This window comes from Petromyzon marinus, chromosome 1, assembly GCF_048934315.1.
Source record: "Petromyzon marinus isolate PM22_M1 ecotype Great Lakes invasive population chromosome 1, UKy_Petmar_22M1.pri1.0, whole genome shotgun sequence".
In the NCBI taxonomy this organism is placed as follows: Eukaryota; Metazoa; Chordata; class Hyperoartia; order Petromyzontiformes; family Petromyzontidae; genus Petromyzon; species Petromyzon marinus.
In genome coordinates this window covers 29,460,225-29,478,535 of record NC_133667.1, presented here as the reverse complement: position 1 = coordinate 29,478,535, position 18,311 = coordinate 29,460,225, and the positions used below count along the sequence as shown (strand labels likewise).

Genomic DNA, 18,311 nt, shown 5'->3' with positions numbered 1-18,311 from the left:
CTGCAGAGCGTGTGGAGCTGCCTGGGTTCTGACGGTTCACCGCTCTGGATTCTCATCTGGGGATTTCTTCCTGCAATTTTGTCATTCTTGCTTTGCGTGCTTCTCGTTCCAATAAAACCATAAGTGTACTGTAGAGCCGGTGTGTGTCTCTGTGCGTGTGTGCGGGTTGGCAGGTTTTTTTTTCTCTTAAAAAAGAGAGCTTTGAATTATACAAAAAAATATAACAAGTGATATGTTGTATGCATTTTTGCAGAATCGGTGAGGCTGGAGAATAAAATGCTGGAACGACATCAGACTGACGTGGTCACTCCTGTCTTGGTGCATTTTCAGCCCAGTTCAACTGGAGAAAAGCCTCCTCGACCGGGTGCCAGTGTTGGCCCGCAGAAGGGCATTCGCCCCGATGCGAAAACCATCCAGGGCCATGCTGCAGCCACCTCCTCCTCCAAAGTCTCCGCGCACGAAAATTACTCGGCTTCGGCTCCAGCAGCCCGCCCCGGATCCGACCCGTCGAGTTCCTTCCAAAGTGCAGCCCGTTGGGCCAGGGGCTCCCCGTCGCCGCCGGGGGAGAGGCTGCGCGTGCGGCTCTCCCCATTCGGGAGGAGCATGGTGCTCATGCTGCGACGGGATGCCCGCTTCCTCGCCAAGGGATTCTCGATCGAGGCCCGTGACCCCGCTTCCGTCGGAGGCTCGCCGCCCGGGAGCCACCGGACTTCGCGGAGCTCGGATGGCGCCGGGGATGCTGCCGGAGCGCCGGCTCCGACCGACGCCGGGGAAGAGGGGCGCGGCGCTCCCGCGAAGAACGCGCACGGCGACGGAGATTTGAAGGGGCCGTCGAGGGACGGCGGATCCGTGGCCAAAAACAACTCGGGCGTCGGAGATGTCCAAAACACATTGACGGAGGAGGAGAAGCTGTGCTTTTACAGTGGGTTCGTGCATGGGCAGCGCAACTCCGCCGTGACATTGAATATGTGTAACGGCCTGGTGAGTGAAGCGTATTATTAGCAGACACGCGAAATGACGATAATGGTGAGAAAAAAAAGTGTTTGCTTAAGTTGACGTAGCAATTGCCGAGGCTAAGTAAGACTATATTGAGAGGCGTTACGACATCTTGAGCCGACGGGTGTTTGTATCCATGGAAACTTTGTTTTGAGCAGGGTGAATTGTGGACACCTCTGCCAGATAAGTAAGGCCTTTAAAGTGACATGTCTCCTTCTGCAAGGGTTTAATTCACCTCGCAAGCATGCAGTGGAGGGGGGAGGCATAAGGGCCATTTTTGCGAGTGGAGGGGGACGTAGATGGGGTGTAGGTGTGCCTGTTTGGAGGTTGGAAAATAGGGGTCAAAGGGATGATGTGCTGTGTTGGGAGGGGGAGTCGAGGGTGGGCGAGAGAGAGAGGTAATTGTCAGGGAATATTTGCCGCACGTGTTAATAATATCAGCCAACAGGTTTAAGTAGAGAGAGAGAGAGAGCAAATCTACCCGACCTGGCGCCACGCCAACTTTGTGGGGAGTGCCAGACCGTGACAGCAAGCGGTGGTGGTGGGGGGGTTGCCCCTCGGGCCTCGCCTCGTTATACTTCTACAGGCAGCGGCGATATCACAACGCAACGTGCCTAGAGGCACCAACAGCTTGCTAACAGCACGGAGGTCGCGTTAAGATCAGTCGCACATCGTCGACAGCGTCCTCATCGTTACATCGTTTCATCATCATCACGTCATCATCACCAACGTCATCATCACATTGTCATCATCGTCACGAACATCATCACATTGCCATCGTTACGTTAATGGCATCGTCATCATCACATAACACTGTGTGACAATTTTTTTTTGTTCCTGCGTAGTAAGTGTTATTTCGTAATTGCTTATGCCTTAAAAGTGTATAAAATGGCTATTATTCTCCACAAACTTTGCTTTTGTGACCAGGACAACGATATTTTGAAATTTATCTATTTTCAATGAGAAAACTGGCGAATTTGTGTCTTTTCGTTCACATAAAGTCATCAAAATGAACATGTATTTATACTTAAGTAATGCAAAAATCACTACAAAAAGATTTATACACCAAGGCGCACTACCACAGGCGGGCTGGCCACAGTGGACCGAGTTCTCTGTGGGGAGGAACAATGTCAAGTGGGAGCCACTGGTGGACCCCCAGAAGGTGCTGATGCCACTACTGCACATTAAATTGGGCCTTATGAAACAATTTGTCAGAGCTGTAGATAAGGAGTCGGCAGGCTTCAAGTACCTTCAAGACTTCTTCCCTAAGCTGTCTGAGGCAAAGGTCAAAGCCGGTGTCTTCGTCAGACCACAGATAAAGAAGATCCTGGAGTGCAATGAATTCCCCAAGAAGCTCACGAGTAAGGAGAAAGCGGCTTGGAACAGCTTTGTCGCAGTGGTTCGTGGCTTCCTGGGCAATCACAAGGTCGAGAACTATGTGGAGCTGGTTCAGACTCTGGTGAAGAACTACGGCACAATGGGATGTAGGATGTCCCTCAAAGTCCATATCCTTGATGCTCAGCTTAATAAATTCATGGAGAACATGGGAGCCTATTCGGAGGAGGAAAGCGAGCGCTTCAACCAGGATATACTGGAATTTGCACGCCGCTACCAAGGACAGTATAACGAGAACATGATGGGAGACTACATTTGGGGGCTGATTCATGAAAGTGATTTACAGTATAATCGTAAATCTCGAAAAACTACTCACTTCTAAATCTTTTGTAGTATTTTTTGTATTTCGTTAGTATAAATACATGTACATTTTTATTAATATGTTGCTTTTTCTGACTTTATGTGAATGAAAAGACACAAATTCACCCGTTTTCACATTGAAAATAGGTCAATTAAAAAAAAACCATCACTGTCCTGGTCACAAAAGCAAAGTTTATGGGGAATAATAATATCCATTTTCTATACTTTTTAGGCATAAGCAATTACGAAATAACACTTACTAACCAGGCACAAAAATTGTGTTACATCGTGTTATCATCATCCTGCCTCGGCGCATTATACTTCAGCAGGCACACACTCGCTCATTTTGCTCTGATCCACAACAAAAAGTAGGTTATTCAACATGTCGGGCTAGTTTGCTAGGTTTTCTAGATCAAAGGTGGAGTGAGGGCTCCATGACGTTGGAGACGCCTGAAATAGCCTTTTCAAGAAGCCCTTTGCTGCCTGGTAAATGTTGTGCGCGTGTGCGTGGGTTTGTGTGTGCGTGTGTGCGTGGGTGTGTGTGTGCGTGGGTGTGGGTGTGCATGGGTGTGTGCGTGGGTGTGTGCGTGCGTGTGTGCGTGCGTGTGTGTGTGCGTGGGTGTGCGTGGGTCTGTGCGTGGGTCTGTGCGTGTGTGTGTGTGCGTGCGTGGGTGTGTGCGTGCGAGTACGCGTGTCCCATGTGCAGAAGCAGGCGGGTGCGCTTTTAACTAAGAAAGTAGCTGGGACATAATCACGCATAATGCGATCACAAAATTTCATTGCCCACATCGTTGAAGTACGTTTTCACCCATGCCCTGGCCTCTTTTTTGCTATAAATACCTCTTGCTGGTTGTATTGTGTCTGCGGGGAGAAAGATGAATTCGTAAAGCCTACTTTCCCCCCCCCCCACCGCCAACAAACAAGCACACTGCGGTCTGCTGTGATTATGTTGCTTTTAATCAAGTGGAAACGGAATACGTTTGAAGTCTCCCACTGGCTCCCCCTTTGCCGAGCCCCCCCCCCCCCCTCCTGGGGGTCAAATTAATGCCTCACTGGGTGAAGCCGCTTGATATAAAAAAAAAATCTTGATTGGAAAATCAAGGCTCTGCGCCCTACCTAGTCTAAACGCAACCTTGCCATGAGTGCACGGATTTCGCTCCCCTTGTAATTTTAACTTCCAAGGTACAGGAATGTCGATTGAAAGTCCTTATATCCTTGCACCAGGATTCAAGAGCGGTATTTTAATTACCGTGATTGCAATAGTGGCAGGGCGCGGCGAAGTGGAGAGTGCACTGTCCCGTGAACCCAGGAAATCTGAGTTTGATGCCTGGATATGGCTCACATAAGTGGCGTTTCTCCAACACGCGCTGACAACTGCCGTGACTGATAACGGCATAGGGGGAGATCTTCATCCGGCAGTGGATTGGCAAAATGGACGTAAATTATCATTGGTAACAAAAATCAGATGCTTGCATTGGTGTGCATGATGTTGAACTTCTTTCGCACCGTGCGTCGCCAACCTTGCTAATCGGAGGTGCCGGAGGAAGAACAACAAACTAAACGCAAACATTCGTTCTCAAGAAATTAGTTTTATCTGCTGCCTGGCGAATGGATTTATACACTTACGTTTAATACGATGGAAATAGTGCGCCACGCAATTTTTTCCTGCAAGTCAATCGAGGTGTTTGGGATGAAGAGGTGACATTAAATAGACTTAAGGCAACTGTCTCGGAGATAAATACCTGCTTTATTTTCGTAAGACGATGGGCAGTGTGACGGCTTAAGCTGCGGGTGATTTAACCAGTTAAATAGGAACGCGCCAGAGGATAGATTACACACGGTTCGCCATTTATGGCTCGAATTCCCGTGCCGTATTACGAAGCGACGTTTTAAGATGTTGCGCTTTGCACGCGCATTATATTCTTCCTAATCAAGTAACGCGAAACAATGCTCAGGAAAACACATAAAGCATCCACCCCCTGACCATTCCCACCCCTTGAGATTGAACGAGGGTGTATTTGTTTGTTGTTGTTCACTGCCGACAGCTGGGATTCATCCGTTTTGGAGAAGAGCAACTGTTTATTGAACCCCTCGCTGGAGCAGCTGCCCCTGCTTCGCTGGGCCTCCCCCATCTGGTGAGCAGGAGGTCTGGCCTGCACGTCAAGTCCAGTCACGACCCACAGGTGAGCAATTCGAATACCTCTGAGGACAACGATGTTTTACTTTGGAAAGAGAACCCTCAATCCTTCGAAGGAGACCCCCCCCCCCCTCCACCATCATGAGTTTGAAACCAGCGATCTGTATTCTGCCCGTGTACCTAACTTTCATCACCGGTCTTCATTTCTGTAATGCGTCGTTCAAAAACCACATAGCCTCTTGTTCTCCCTTTGCCAGTGGCGTTAAATTGTCGTGGGAATCCCATGCATGACCGAATGAACATCTGTATTTTGTTTGAAAGTGGTATTGGTTGGATTTAATTATATTGTACAGCTATTTTGTCAATCCACTGCTGGATGAGGGCCTCCACACACCTTGCTGCTCGTGGGGGGTTAGTTCACATTACAACGCCTTTAGGGCAGGTTGACGAAGATGGGGAGCATAGACATTGAATCATAGTACAGTACAACGATGGATTTTGCTGCACTGCCATCTGATAATGCATCATGTAACAGGTTATTTAAATTGCAACAGGTGTTTTTGTTATTGTCACTAAGAGGAAAGGAAGATTTTGAAATGTTTTGGCTGGCTCACCTCCTAAAGAAGGCAATTCCGTTGAAGCGTGGAATCTTCCTTGTCTGTCAGAGGCAGTAAAAACAAACAATCGCCCTGTTAGCCATTTTTATTGTCCTTGTTACATATAATTTTTGGGCCAGAGTATAATTCAGTACGGGAGCAGGGCTTCCAAACCACAAGCGAAGTTAAATCCCTCTAGGGTTCACGCAGCCCATCGTCGCTCTGGGTTCGGTTAAAGGGGTTACCACCTATCATCATCAGCATCACCATCCATTGTCTCTCCACTGGTGGATAAAGACCCTGCCCACACCAATGCCAATCCTCGCAGCCCACAATGCCACAATTCATGTCTCTCCTGCACGCGAGCCGACCTCATTGCTGCTCTCCGCGGTGGTCATCAACTCAATCGTGTTTCCTCCACTGGCTACAATTCTGACACCAGCCTTGTCCGCCGGCTATCATCTCTTTCTGGTGATGGGTCCTGTCGAAGTGCATTACTTGCCACAACAGTCAATGTGATATTCTTTGGTCCTTTGGGTAAAGTCACGTAGGTAGAACAAAAGAATGATGCAAATAAAAACCACGACGTTTCGATCGCAACACAGGCGGTGTTGCGATCGAAACGTCCTGGATTTTGTGACTTTACCGAAAGAACCAAAGAATATGATTTCCTGCAGTCACGAAAGTTTTAAGTCGAAAGTCAATGCGATGTCTTTGATTTGTGTTTATTTGCTGATCCATGTGTTCGAATCGTCGTCTCGTAAGTGCGTCTCCTCCGCGCTTCTTCGTGCACATCGCAACTTTTGTGTGTTTTTTCCTTTGTCAGTGTCCATTAGCTTCGTCTGTTTCTGATCAATATTTTCACGGCTGCCAGCATGCACTGATTGAAAACTTTCTTATTCGGGCATAGCAGTACGGAAATTCCACCACACGCTCGCCACTGCTGATAGTGACATTGGCCGCCATGCTCTCGCTTGAGCATCGGAACACGTGAACGCCGGTTTTGGATGCATACTGACAGCTCTTCGGTGTCTTTTTTGAAGTGACAACACAATGATACGTGCTCTTTTATTGCTCACGTAGAGATATAAGACCAATCTTATATCTCTTACACTTATGCAAACTAATAAAAGCGTTTAAAACAAATTGCAGCCCTTTGTCAATTTTCGAATGAATGAAGGCCCTCCCCGTGCAGCCTGAGTCATGGGGGTTGTTTGCCACCATACTTCGCCACGTGGGCCAGTGCACGTTGGTTAATGGGCGGCCCAGTACCAGTTCTAACACCGCTCACTGCTCATTTTGTAGCCATGGCTGTAAATGGAACTCGGGTCGCTGGGTTTGTAGCGCAGTGCGTGAGCTACTGCTATGCCACTGCTCCACCCAAGAAGTGCGAACGTGACCACGCGGGTTTTGTGAAGGGGAGGACATTCTGGCTGTCCCGTCACCGAGCACCCGGCTGGTGATGGGTGCTCCTCTTCAGTGCGAGAGCTATTCGGGTGTGTGCACGGCTCGTTCTCAAGCGTCTCTCTGCCTCGACAAGGAACTACCCCAAGGAGAATACGTGGACATCACGGATGATGTTATTATTTTAGTTTATTTGGAAAACGTGAAACGTGAACGCACTCGCGCATTGTCCAGGACACTTCGTCGTTGTGAGACATCAGTTGCACCTCATCCGTCTCTGTGTCTCATCTCTCACAGCCTGCCACGCCGGAGGCGCGGGCTGGCTCTGGGCGAGCGCGACGATCGATGAAGCTCCAATCCTGGCCTCGCCGCCTGTCCTCCAGCAAATACTGCAAGATCATCCCAAGTACGTGAGCATACGCCGCACACAAAGACCCCCCCCCCTTATTATAGCCTTAACAGACTGTTGGGGCAAGTGCTGTTCACGAAGCACCTATACAAGCCGGAAGGGCACACCAGGGGCTGGGTAGCCAGCACCACGCCGACTGCCTTTATCTCCCAAGTGACGATGTTTACACATCGCACCAGGTTCTCATTTGAGGCTGAGTCGATCTAGGGGAGGCACGGGACCAGTTCAGATAATCATCACCGGTGTTGGCTGTGAGCATGAATCGAACTTGGCTCGCTGGGTTCGTAGCATGTGAACACGCACACACACACACACGCGCACACCTACAAAGACAAAGGTCCCCATTGAGAATTATGCATCGTGAAGCCAACTCTCTGTAAGCGAGCACCCAGAAAAATTTAATGGAACCTCAAGCTTGGTGGTGTTACAGCCGGCAGCAAACGCCTTCGTCCCCCGCCACCCACCCCTCCTTTATTGATGTTATCAATGTGTACCAACCTACCAGGTACTTATTTAAGGCAGGGTTGACCTAGGATGTCTAAGCCAATTTCCAATACCCATTTGACAGTGGCATGCGTTGCTTAGAATTTAACGAGTGTGATTGTAATGCACGAATCAACCGCTCCCTATTACATAGGAAATATTTGTATCTGTCATATACATGTATAAAGACATGGACAAAAATCCCCTGTATAGCCTCAACATATTTTTGGGGCAAGTGCTGTTAGCAAACACCAATGAAGGCCGGCACGGCACACGGGAGGGTGGGTGACCAGCACCACGCCCTGCCGCCCTTGTCGTCCGAGTTGTGATGTTTGCACATCGCACCAGGCTGAGTCGATCTAATGGAGGTCCAGGACCGGTTCAAATAATAAATCTGTGTCACTGGTTTTGTAGTGCAGCGCACTGACCGCTGCAATACCGCTCCCCACACACACACACACATACTGTATCTCTTTCCAGTCACCCATGGCCCAAACAATTTGAAAAGTTTGGGCCTCATTACATTATATTTACTACGCTCGTCTTTTGACATTGGGCCAAAATATTAAGAATTGCAGCGGGTGAACAGTCTGTCCAACGTTTTCTTTCAAGTTTGAACAAGTTTGGTTTGCAGCTGTCTACAGATGGCTTCCCACCCTTCCCACCCACTCCTCCCTCCCGCCCGCATACGTTGTCCCGCTGGAGGTTGTGTCATTGAGTAAATCCAGCGGCGGACGAAGAGCTCCAAATTATTGCACGTGCACAGCCCTTTAAGCCATGCGCAAGCATTGGGGGCTGCTCTGTTCTTCCTTGGCAGTAGCCTCATTGAAACAGAATTAGAAACCTTTATTTATGCCGGAGAAATCCGACGAGCTATGAAGCTCTTTTTCACAGATGCCCAGTTGGGGCGGGTCAGAAAGTTACAACAACACAACACCAAAACACCATAGGAGTGCAAAATATAGAAAGGTTAAGCAAATCATGAAAAAAAACTGGGCAACTTTTATTTTACCAGGTAAAGCCCACTGAGCCATGAGCTTCTTTTTTCAGAAGTGACCTGGCCACAGATTATAGCTCAACGAAGTGGCTTGCGTTCATAACCACGCACGCACATACATTACATATACGTACCGCCTCGTATGTCAGAAACGTTAAACAAAGGTGCAGAGATAGCCCTCCCATGTGTTTTCGGGTTGTGCCACCGTGCTGTTCGGCAAGACTTGCGACGTTTCGCTCAGTTATGAAGAATCTCTCGGCACGTGGGGCGAAACATCAGACATCGTGCCGAACAACATCGGAGAGCTATACCCGTCCCCGCAAATGCGAAGCCTTGCCTAGACGCAAGTTATAAGTACATTGTGGGTTTTTTGTCAAGCGGTAAAAAAACAAAACATCGAAAACCCTACACCGCAGTAAATGTGCAAAAAGATACTATATTCAATTGAGCAGTTGCTTGGGGTACTGATGCGCCACAAGGCGGTAGTGCAGTGAATGATAAGCTGAGCTGTCTGCATGGATTTTGAAGCATTCGATCACCTATAAGGGAACGGGTGTTCTCCCTACACCGCTGGATATAGTAACACAAATATAATGGATGAATGTCACCCCTGCAGCCGCTAGAGGTGCTAAATTCGCCGCTGCTATAAATCAATTGATTATTGAATAAAATTGTGATCTTCGTCTGTAACGATACATTTTTTTCAAGGAAGGGGGATTGGGGATGCGGAAATGATTACATGCCTAATGTCGAGAATGTACGGCTCTTTATCAACCCACTGCTGGATGAAGGCCAAATCCGCAACCCCCACCACACAGCTTTCAGTTGTGGGGGTTGGTTGACCATACTCTAACAGGCTGGCCACCGTGGGTTCGTGAAGTGGGATTGTGTCCAGGACGAGTTCAGTTATCGCATGCCTAACATGCAGTCACATGGAAATGAAACCCTCACCCCGTGTTGTGTTGGAGATGTAGCGCATTTATAGCACTGCCAAATTCTCGAAACAGAGCCACCAGCTTTACCCGACGTAAATATATTGTTGACTCTAAATATTAGATGCCCAGATCGTTAAAGCATTTTCCAATTGAATGTGTGCACCGTGTTGGTTTTGGCCAAGAGAGGGGCTGAGCAATGGTGCTCCAGATTGCCTGCCAGCCACTTAGCCCACGCTGCCAAGTCCATCGGGCTTGCTTAGAGCCTATTTCGGTTTTCCAATGCAAGTGATGTGCTGAGTTGTTTGGCATCGTGCACACACGTGACTCTTTTTTTAAAATAGAACAAGTTTTGTTTTGTTTTGCGTCTGGTCGCGACCTGGTCACCAGTAATGGCACCAAAAAAAAACCACGTGATCATTTGGATTTGCACTTAGGGGTCGTCCATAAATGACGTCACGCACCTGGGGGGGGGGGGTCAGATATTTGTAATGATGTGTGACGAGGGGGGGGGGCTTTAAAAATCGTCCAAAATCGCGTGACGTCATTTATGGACGGCCCCTTAAATGTCTTTTAAATTCCAGTTTTGAGGGGGGAAAAAATATATATAATTGTGACTCTCATTTGAGGAATATTACTCTCACATATAGAATGGGTGGGAAAGCGCTGCTGTTTATTGTGTTGACCAGAGGTCACGTGACTAGATGTCGAATGTAGTGCTGTGATGCCCGTTCATGTGGGCCGTTCTCTAACACGAAACGTTGTACTGCTCTGCGGGAGGTCGGAATGTATACTTGATCTCATGTGCTAAGAGGAGCATGTCATGAAATGAAGAATCCATTCAGAACTTTGCGGTGTCAGAGAATGCCCAACGGAAGGAGATATCCCAGAACTACTTCTGAAATCTCAAGGGACCTTTTCGTCCAACTAATCGGGGGTGTTCGCCTTTCACATGTGTTCTCACTGCAGAGAAATGTTCATCACGCACTGATCATTTTTAATACTCTCAAGTTGGAATTTAGCCACAATAAGGGGAAAAAAACTAAAGTGTTATGATGGGGTTTTTTGAGTGCAGTCATTGGTTACCAGGCTCACGCACACCACGTACTCTACTTGAGATCCCAGTTTAATCACGGGCGGCCAATGTGGACTCAACATCGCCAGATCTCAGTGATGTCACCTCAGTGCTCTGGCCTTCAAAGTCAGCCAGTCACCTCCAATGCATGCAATCTTAGCTAGCCAAGCTTTTGGACAAACACCATGTACGGCCGCAATACACATTTCCGTTATTAGCGTTCTTTTTTTTTTTCCATTCACAACACACTTGGGAGCCTAATAATTCATTTTCAAGGACACAACACATTTATGAGACCAGTCATCGGGAATATGTTTTGGAGATTATTTTATGGAAGGACAGCGCATCCACGCAACACACATTGCTTCCTCGCAACGCATGCAATTCTGTAAATTCTATCACGTCCAGGGCATCGTCTCAAAGGAGAGATGACATTTGTTTTTTTTTGTCACATACCCCCCTAGAGCATCAGTTTTATCAATCTGATATTAAAGATGCACTTTATTACGTAAATATATTACACGGATCATGTTTCTTTACTCGGGAATTAGGCAAAAGGCAAATCCCTCAGGGTAAGAAATGTTGTGAGCATTTTTTTTGTTTGGGGGAGGTCGTAATGAATCAATTAGGATTCTTCAGGTTCTTGATGATTGTACGTGCATGCCGGAGCTCAGCTGGAATTTCACCCCATCGTGATTAGCTTGACCCCATTGTGGTGGGAGTTTTCCTCTTTCTTTCCAAGCCCATGGATTGGTTAGATTCGAGGGTACACGTAGAGTTTAACAGGGGGGGGGGCACGTTTATAATTAGGAGCGAGCGTTGGAGTGAGAGGTTAAAGTGAATGAGTCAACGGTTAGAGTTAGTGATTGTCATACTTGCCGCATAACCATATTTTTTGGAGGGTGGTGGGGTGGGGGAGATGGACAAATGCTAACAGAATGGGACAATTGGGGTTGACTACCAACACTTGGCAGGGATTTTTTGGCAAGAGCTGCTCACTATTACTTAACTGGGTTGGGCATCTGGCATATGGTGCCTATCTTGCACAATTTGCTGTGGCAATTTATGGGTTTTTATTTTTTGGACAGTTTAAAAGGCATTGTACAAGAATAACTGACTTTTGTGATGTACGACGTGGAATTGTTTTTTCGTCTCCAATTTCATGATTGCGGTACTTTAACTTTACAATGAGGCACTGTGATTGAAACAAATTAACAGAATAACCACTGTGGCATGAAGCGATTCATCGCTGAGTGAAGTGATCCATCGATGAAAATGTATTCTGACGCTCACGGTACATCCGTCGTACGGATAATGCAGACTATATTGAATTCGTGAAAATGTTACTGTGTCTACCAGGTTCACGTGACCCTTACAGCCACTGGATATGCTACATTGATTCTTGAATCGATTCCACAAGAGCAGGCTGGATTGATCAGCAATAGTTACAGGCATATTATGTTTCCTTTGTGCACCGAATTTCTGTTCATATTTAAATGTTTCTTTCATTTCTCTCAAACCCATGTTGATTAGTTTAATCCAGCGTTAATGCATTTTAAATTATACACGCTTATGCTGCCAAAGTAGTTACGTTTCAAAACCAACTTTAAAGTAAGTGAAGAGTAGTTCCATTCTCTGGAAGGTGTTTTGGGGTGGGTGGGTGCATGGTGGTGATTAGGTTTGGCTGTCAGCCTGAATTCTCACTTCGGGGCAAAATAACAAAACCACCTGCATTAACAAAAACTGTATATTCAGCTTAAACAATGCTTTGGGGAAAAAAACAAATTTGGCACTAATTATAAATACAACAAACTGAAGTCACTTCCTGAAATCCTAGATCAAGAAAGGGGGGCAGTGTACCTATCTCTCCTCCGGCATAGGCTGGATTTTTTTGCCGTAATTATTGCGATCCCAATGGAGCTTGCCTCATTACTGCTTGAAGTGGTTCCACTTACCAGCACTTAGGGTCACGCCATTACGTGAGGCAATATAGAGAGGGCTTTACTTTTTGTTGAGATACACACGCCGTGAAATAAAGACACAAAACATTTCGTAAAGACTTAGAAAAATAGTGGGGGCAGGCATTTTTTTTGGCCTTGGGAGCATGAACTTGAATTGTTCATGCTGGACAAATACAACAGGTCACATCAGGGTTTCCCAAACTCCAATCCTCGCAAGCCACCACCACGCAACATCGTCCCACGTTTTACCAATTTACTCCCCATTCAAATACAAAATTAAACTCGTTCCACACCGTGAAACTATCGCCGCTCTCCGCATCAAGTGCGTGCAAGGGCGGCACCATCGACGGTTGCAGACGTCGCGCACTCCACCGCAGTTGCTGCGTTCCCTTCTTCCCTCGCGGTGCCGATCGAGCAGGCGAGAAGGCGGAGAGGGGGGCCAGGCAGGAGGAGGGCCCGCGCGGCCGACGGAACGCCATCCGGGCCCCGGCCCGCGAGTACGCTGTCGAGACGCTGGTGGTGGCGGCGAGGGACGTGGTGGAAGAGCACGGCACTGAGGGCAGCACCAAGCTGCTGCTCACCGTCATGAGCATGGTGTGTCTCGCGGCGGCGGTGTGTGTGTGTGTGTCTGTGTGTGTGTGCCTGTGTGTGTGTGTGTGCCTGTGTGTGTGTGTGCCTGTGTGTGTGTGTGTCTGTGTGTGTCTGTGTGTGGCCGTAGTGTAGCGGTCAGCGCTACGCTGCGCTATGAACCCGGCGACCCGAGTTCGATTCCCGCTCACGGCCAACACCAGTGACGATTATCTGAACCGGTCATGGGCCTCCCCTAGGTCGACTCAGCCCCAAATGAGTGGTGCGGTGTGTAAAAATCGCCACTGGGGGAGACAAAGGCGGTCAGGCGTGGTGCTGGCCACCCACCCGCTCGTGTACCATTCCAGCCTTCATAGGTGCTCGCGAACAGTACTTGCCCCTACAGTCTGTTAAGGCTGTACGGGGGATCTTTGTCTTTGTGTGGCACAGTAGGGGCCCCCACAGGTGGTGCATCAGCCAGTCATCTCAGTCGACCCGTGGCACCTGGGTCTGACCCCGTGTCCTCAACGTGCACGTAGCCTGGCACAAGCGGCATGGTGACGTCACCGCCACGTAGTGGCGAATGGCGGTTGATGTTGTTGTTGTCTGTGGTGCTCACTAACAACACGTGCCCCAACAGTCTATTAAGGCTAAGGGGTATTTCTGTCTATTTTTTTTGGTTTGCATTCGTGCAGCGGTTTGCACGCTGCGCTTCGCGCTCACAGTCAACGCCAAGTGACGATTGTTTAAACCGGTCCTGGGCCTCTCCTAGGTCGACCCAGCCTCAAAATGAGTGCCTGTGTGTGGTGTGTAAATATTGCTGCTCAGTATACTAAGGCGGCCAGGCATGGTGCTGGCCACCCACCCCCTCGTGTGCCGTGCCAGCCTTCATAGGTGCTCGCTAACAGCGTTCTCCCCAAAAGTCTGTTGAGGCGATAGGTGGAGCAATCTTTGTTGTCTTTGTTTTTGCGCCACATAACCCTGTGTGGACGTTGTTCATTTGGCAGCTGTGATATGATTCACAAGGTAGAGGTAAAGGTGCAGCCCTGAAATTGCTTGTTTACGCCACTGCTGGTGAAAGGGCCTTGGCTAGAGAGCGTTCTAGAAAGCGTTTAGAGAGGGAGAAGCTATTTTAGCTTGTTGTCCTTCCCCCGCACCTCCGATTAGCACGGTTGGCTACATACGATACATACATTTTGGACTACTCTTCCACACCGGTCAGATGTCGTGAAATAGTTTGGTGTTCCCATACCTTATCCCACCGCACACGTGCTCTGCTGATCGACCAATTGTGGTGCGGACCCATCGATACTCCCAACTTTTAGGGGCTTTTTTTAAATACATAAATGAAGTGAAAGATTGCACGATCCCTCCAACTCTGTCTGATCTGCGCTGATGTGTGTGTGTACACGTGCGCGTACATGTGTACACTCTGGAAATGGCTTGTAAAACTAAAATTATATTTTTTTTATAAAATTGCAATTTATTTTTGTTGGCAGAAACATTGTAAGGATTTATCTGGCTTAAAAGAAAATATCAATCTTGATCGGTTTTTTTTTTTTTTGAGCAGGATCTAAAGGGACTGCGAATGTTTACGTCCCACGTGCCTCCCTCTGAATCTCCCGAATGGATAAACCCGACAGAATTTTCTGAAAACACTTTGATGGCATGCCTGGTCATTACGAATGAGCAGATTGTCTGAGATTTCCCACTGCGTCCCTGGAAAAAATGAACGCATTTAAGGAGGAATAGTTAGCGATAGACCCGTAGCGTCGGGAGGGCTGAAGGGGGGCGGGGGGGGGTGGAGTCAGCCCCCCCTCCATTCTGAAGGTTCAGCTCCCCTTCAAAATTATTTAGAGTCGAGTCAACAACTCTTGGTACAATATTTAACACCAGTGATGTTTTTTTTTTTAATCCTGATATACATAGGGGGTGGGAGTGAGGGCAGAATGCGCAATAGTCCAAAGCAGACGATTTTGTTTCTGATTCTGTTAAGCATTTAGCATCGGTTTAAAGTTTGTTTAACAGTGACTGTCCTCCCCCCTTCATCAGAGTTTGTGTTTGCCCCTCCACCATATTAACGAGGTGACGCTGCAGGGTTGCTTCGTGAAACATCTATTACGCTGCGATCCGAAGCTCACGATTCACCACGCGAGTGGAAATTGGAATCCGAAGCAGCCTTGGGCTTCCACCCCCCCCCCACTCCATAAGTGGAATCTCGTCTGGTGCGCTGTGTCAATGTCAGCGCAACACTGTCAGCACACACACACTGGGGAGGAGACAAATGTGGCCAGGTGTTATGCTGGCCACGTTACCCAGAGGCAGGTGCGTTGCCAGCCTTGATTAGCGCTCACGATTTCCTGTAAATGTACGAGGACACAAGTGCCCCTGTATAGCTTCATAGATTTTCCGGGCAAAGTGCTGTTGGCGAGAACCCGGGCCCGCGCGGTGCACAGAGGTGGTGTGGCGTGGTCTGCGCCGTTCGCCGCTTCATTTGCCTCTGCGATGCGGATGTCTGCACGCCACACCAGAAGTGTATAAATCCATCCGCCGATAAAACTAATTTATTTAGAAACTGCTTTTTGTGTTTAGTTTGTTTTCCTTCCCCCGCACCTCCAAGTAGCACGGGATGGTGTGGAAGAAGTTCAACATACATACAAGGCTGAGTCGTCCTAGGGGAGGCCCAGGCACTGTTTCTATCTCACTGGCCACTGATGTTAGCCGTGGCTGGGAATTGAACTCAAGGCGTGCCGGGCTCTGATTGCATTGGGCTCACCACGGCGCAATTGCTCCTCACCGGCGCACATATGTGAATGTACGCATTCATTGCATTGAGTGTTTTGCAACATGTATAGGTCAGCTCGTGCTTGTGTTGTTGTGTTCTTTTAGGTGTACAACATCTTCCAGCACTCCAGCCTGGCCATCCCTATCCACGTGCGCCTGGCCCGACTGGTCCTGCTTCATGAGCACCCGGTAAAGATGATATTCAAGCCACTCATCCTGAAAGTCTCGCATTCTCTGGCTCCAGCGCCCTTTAATAAACCGAAATTGCCATTGTCGCAGTACAACATAAAAGTTGATTGAGATACTGCTACCATTCACGACACCATCTCACGCTCCCTCCTAAATGGACGTTTTGTCTCTGTGCCACAGCTTATGTAATATTGTTGAATTGCCACGAGTGGCAGCTTTAGGCTGTGCGTGTTTTGGCACTGTGTATTTAGAAAGTTATATTCGCTATTAACAATAGGATTAGTCAGTTTTGAAATGCAATATGTTTTATAACAAGCTCTAATGCTTTCGGCTAACTTCAAGATGCCAATCCATACGTATTAAATTTCCTGTCACTATTTGTGCCTGACTGTGTGGCTCTCATCAGATCGTGGACGCCTAATCATGAAAGAGTATTATGGGCTAAAAATATGAAATGCACAGAGAGAACGTCTTGCTAATCCCCTGAATCCCAGCCAAACCAAACAGTTGCTTTGCCATTACTTGAAATAAGGAATACATACAGTGAGGGAAAAAAGTATTTGATCCCCTGCTGATTTTGTACGTTTGCCCACTGACAAAGAAATGATCAGTCTATAATTTTTATGGTAGGTTTATTTGAACAGTGAGAGACATAATAACAACAATAAAATCCATAAAAACGCATGCCAAAAATGTTATAAATTGATTTCCATTTTAATGAGGGAAATAAGTACTTGACCCCCTCTCAATCAAAAAGATTTCTGGCTCCCAGGTGTCTTTTATACAGGTAACGAGCTGAGATTAGGAGCACACTCTTAAAGGGAGTGCTCCTAATCTGAGCTTGTTACCTGTATAAAAGACACCTGTCCACAGAAACAATCAATCAGATTCCAAACTCTCCACCATGGCCAAGACCAAACAGCTCTCCAAGGATGTCAGGGACAAGATTGTAGACCTACACAAGGCTGGAATGGGCTACAATACCATTGCCAAGCAGCTTGGTGAGAAGGTAACAGCAGTTGGTGCGATTATTCGCAAATGGAAGAAACACAAAAGAACTGTCAATCTCCCTCGGCCTGCAAGATCTCACCTCGTGGAGTTGCAATGATCATGAGAACGGTGAGGAATCAGCCCAGAACTACAAGGGAGGATCTTGTCAATGATCTCAAGGCAGCTGGGACCATAGTCACCAAGAAAACAATTGGTAACACACTACGTAGTGAAGGACTGAAATCCTGCTCAAGAAAGCACATATACATGCCCGTCTGAAGTTTGCCAATAAACATCTGAATGATTCAAAGTGTTGTGGTCAGATGAGACCAAAATGGAACTCTTTGGCATCAACTCAACTCGCCGTGTTTGGAGGAGGAGGAATGCTTCCTATGACCCCCAAAAACACCATCCCCACCGTCAAGCATGGAGGTGGAAACATTATGCTTTGGGGGCGTTTTTCTGCTAAGGGGACAGGACAACTTCACCGCATCAAAGGGACGATGGACGGGGCCATGTACCGTCAAATCTTGGGTGAGAACCTCCTTCCCTCAGCCAGGGCATTGAAAATGGGTCGTGAATGGGTATTCCAGCATGACAATGACCCAAAACACACGGCCAAGGCAACAAAGGAGTGGCTCAAGAAGAAGCACATTAAGGTCCTGGAGTGGCCTAGCCAGTCTCCAGACCTTCATCCCATATTAAATCTGTGAAGGGAGCTGAAGGTTCGAGTTGCCAAACGTCAGCTTCGAAACCTTAATGACTTGGAGAAGATCTGCAAAGAGGAGTGGGAAAAAATCCCTCCTGAGATGTGTGCAAACCTGGTGGCCAACTACAAGAAACGTCTGACCTCTGTGATTGCCAACAAGGGTTTTGCCACCAAGTACTAAGTCATGTTTTGCAGAGGGATCAAATACTTATTTCCCTCATTAAAATGCAAATCAATGTATAACATTTTTGACATGCGTTTTTCTGGATTTTTTAGTTGTTATTCTGTCTCTCACTGTTCAAAGAAACCTACCATTAAAATTATAGACTGATCATTTCTTTGTCAGTGGGCAAACGTACAAAATCAATCGGGGATCAAATACTTGTT

At 47.6% G+C, this 18,311-nt stretch overlaps 1 protein-coding gene across 2 annotated transcripts in view; it reads left to right on the top strand.

Moving 5' to 3' along the window:
- Positions 1-18,311, top strand: part of LOC116939525 (A disintegrin and metalloproteinase with thrombospondin motifs 17) — a 122,696-nt gene that overhangs the window by 39,462 nt on the left and 64,923 nt on the right. For both annotated transcript variants that reach the window (XM_076066707.1, XM_032948026.2), the window contains exons 3-7: positions 254-981; positions 4,737-4,874; positions 7,126-7,234; positions 13,104-13,279; positions 16,142-16,225. In XM_076066707.1, the coding sequence (XP_075922822.1) occupies positions 254-981; positions 4,737-4,874; positions 7,126-7,234; positions 13,104-13,279; positions 16,142-16,225 (1,235 nt within the window). The remainder of the gene's footprint in view (positions 1-253; positions 982-4,736; positions 4,875-7,125; positions 7,235-13,103; positions 13,280-16,141; positions 16,226-18,311) is intronic.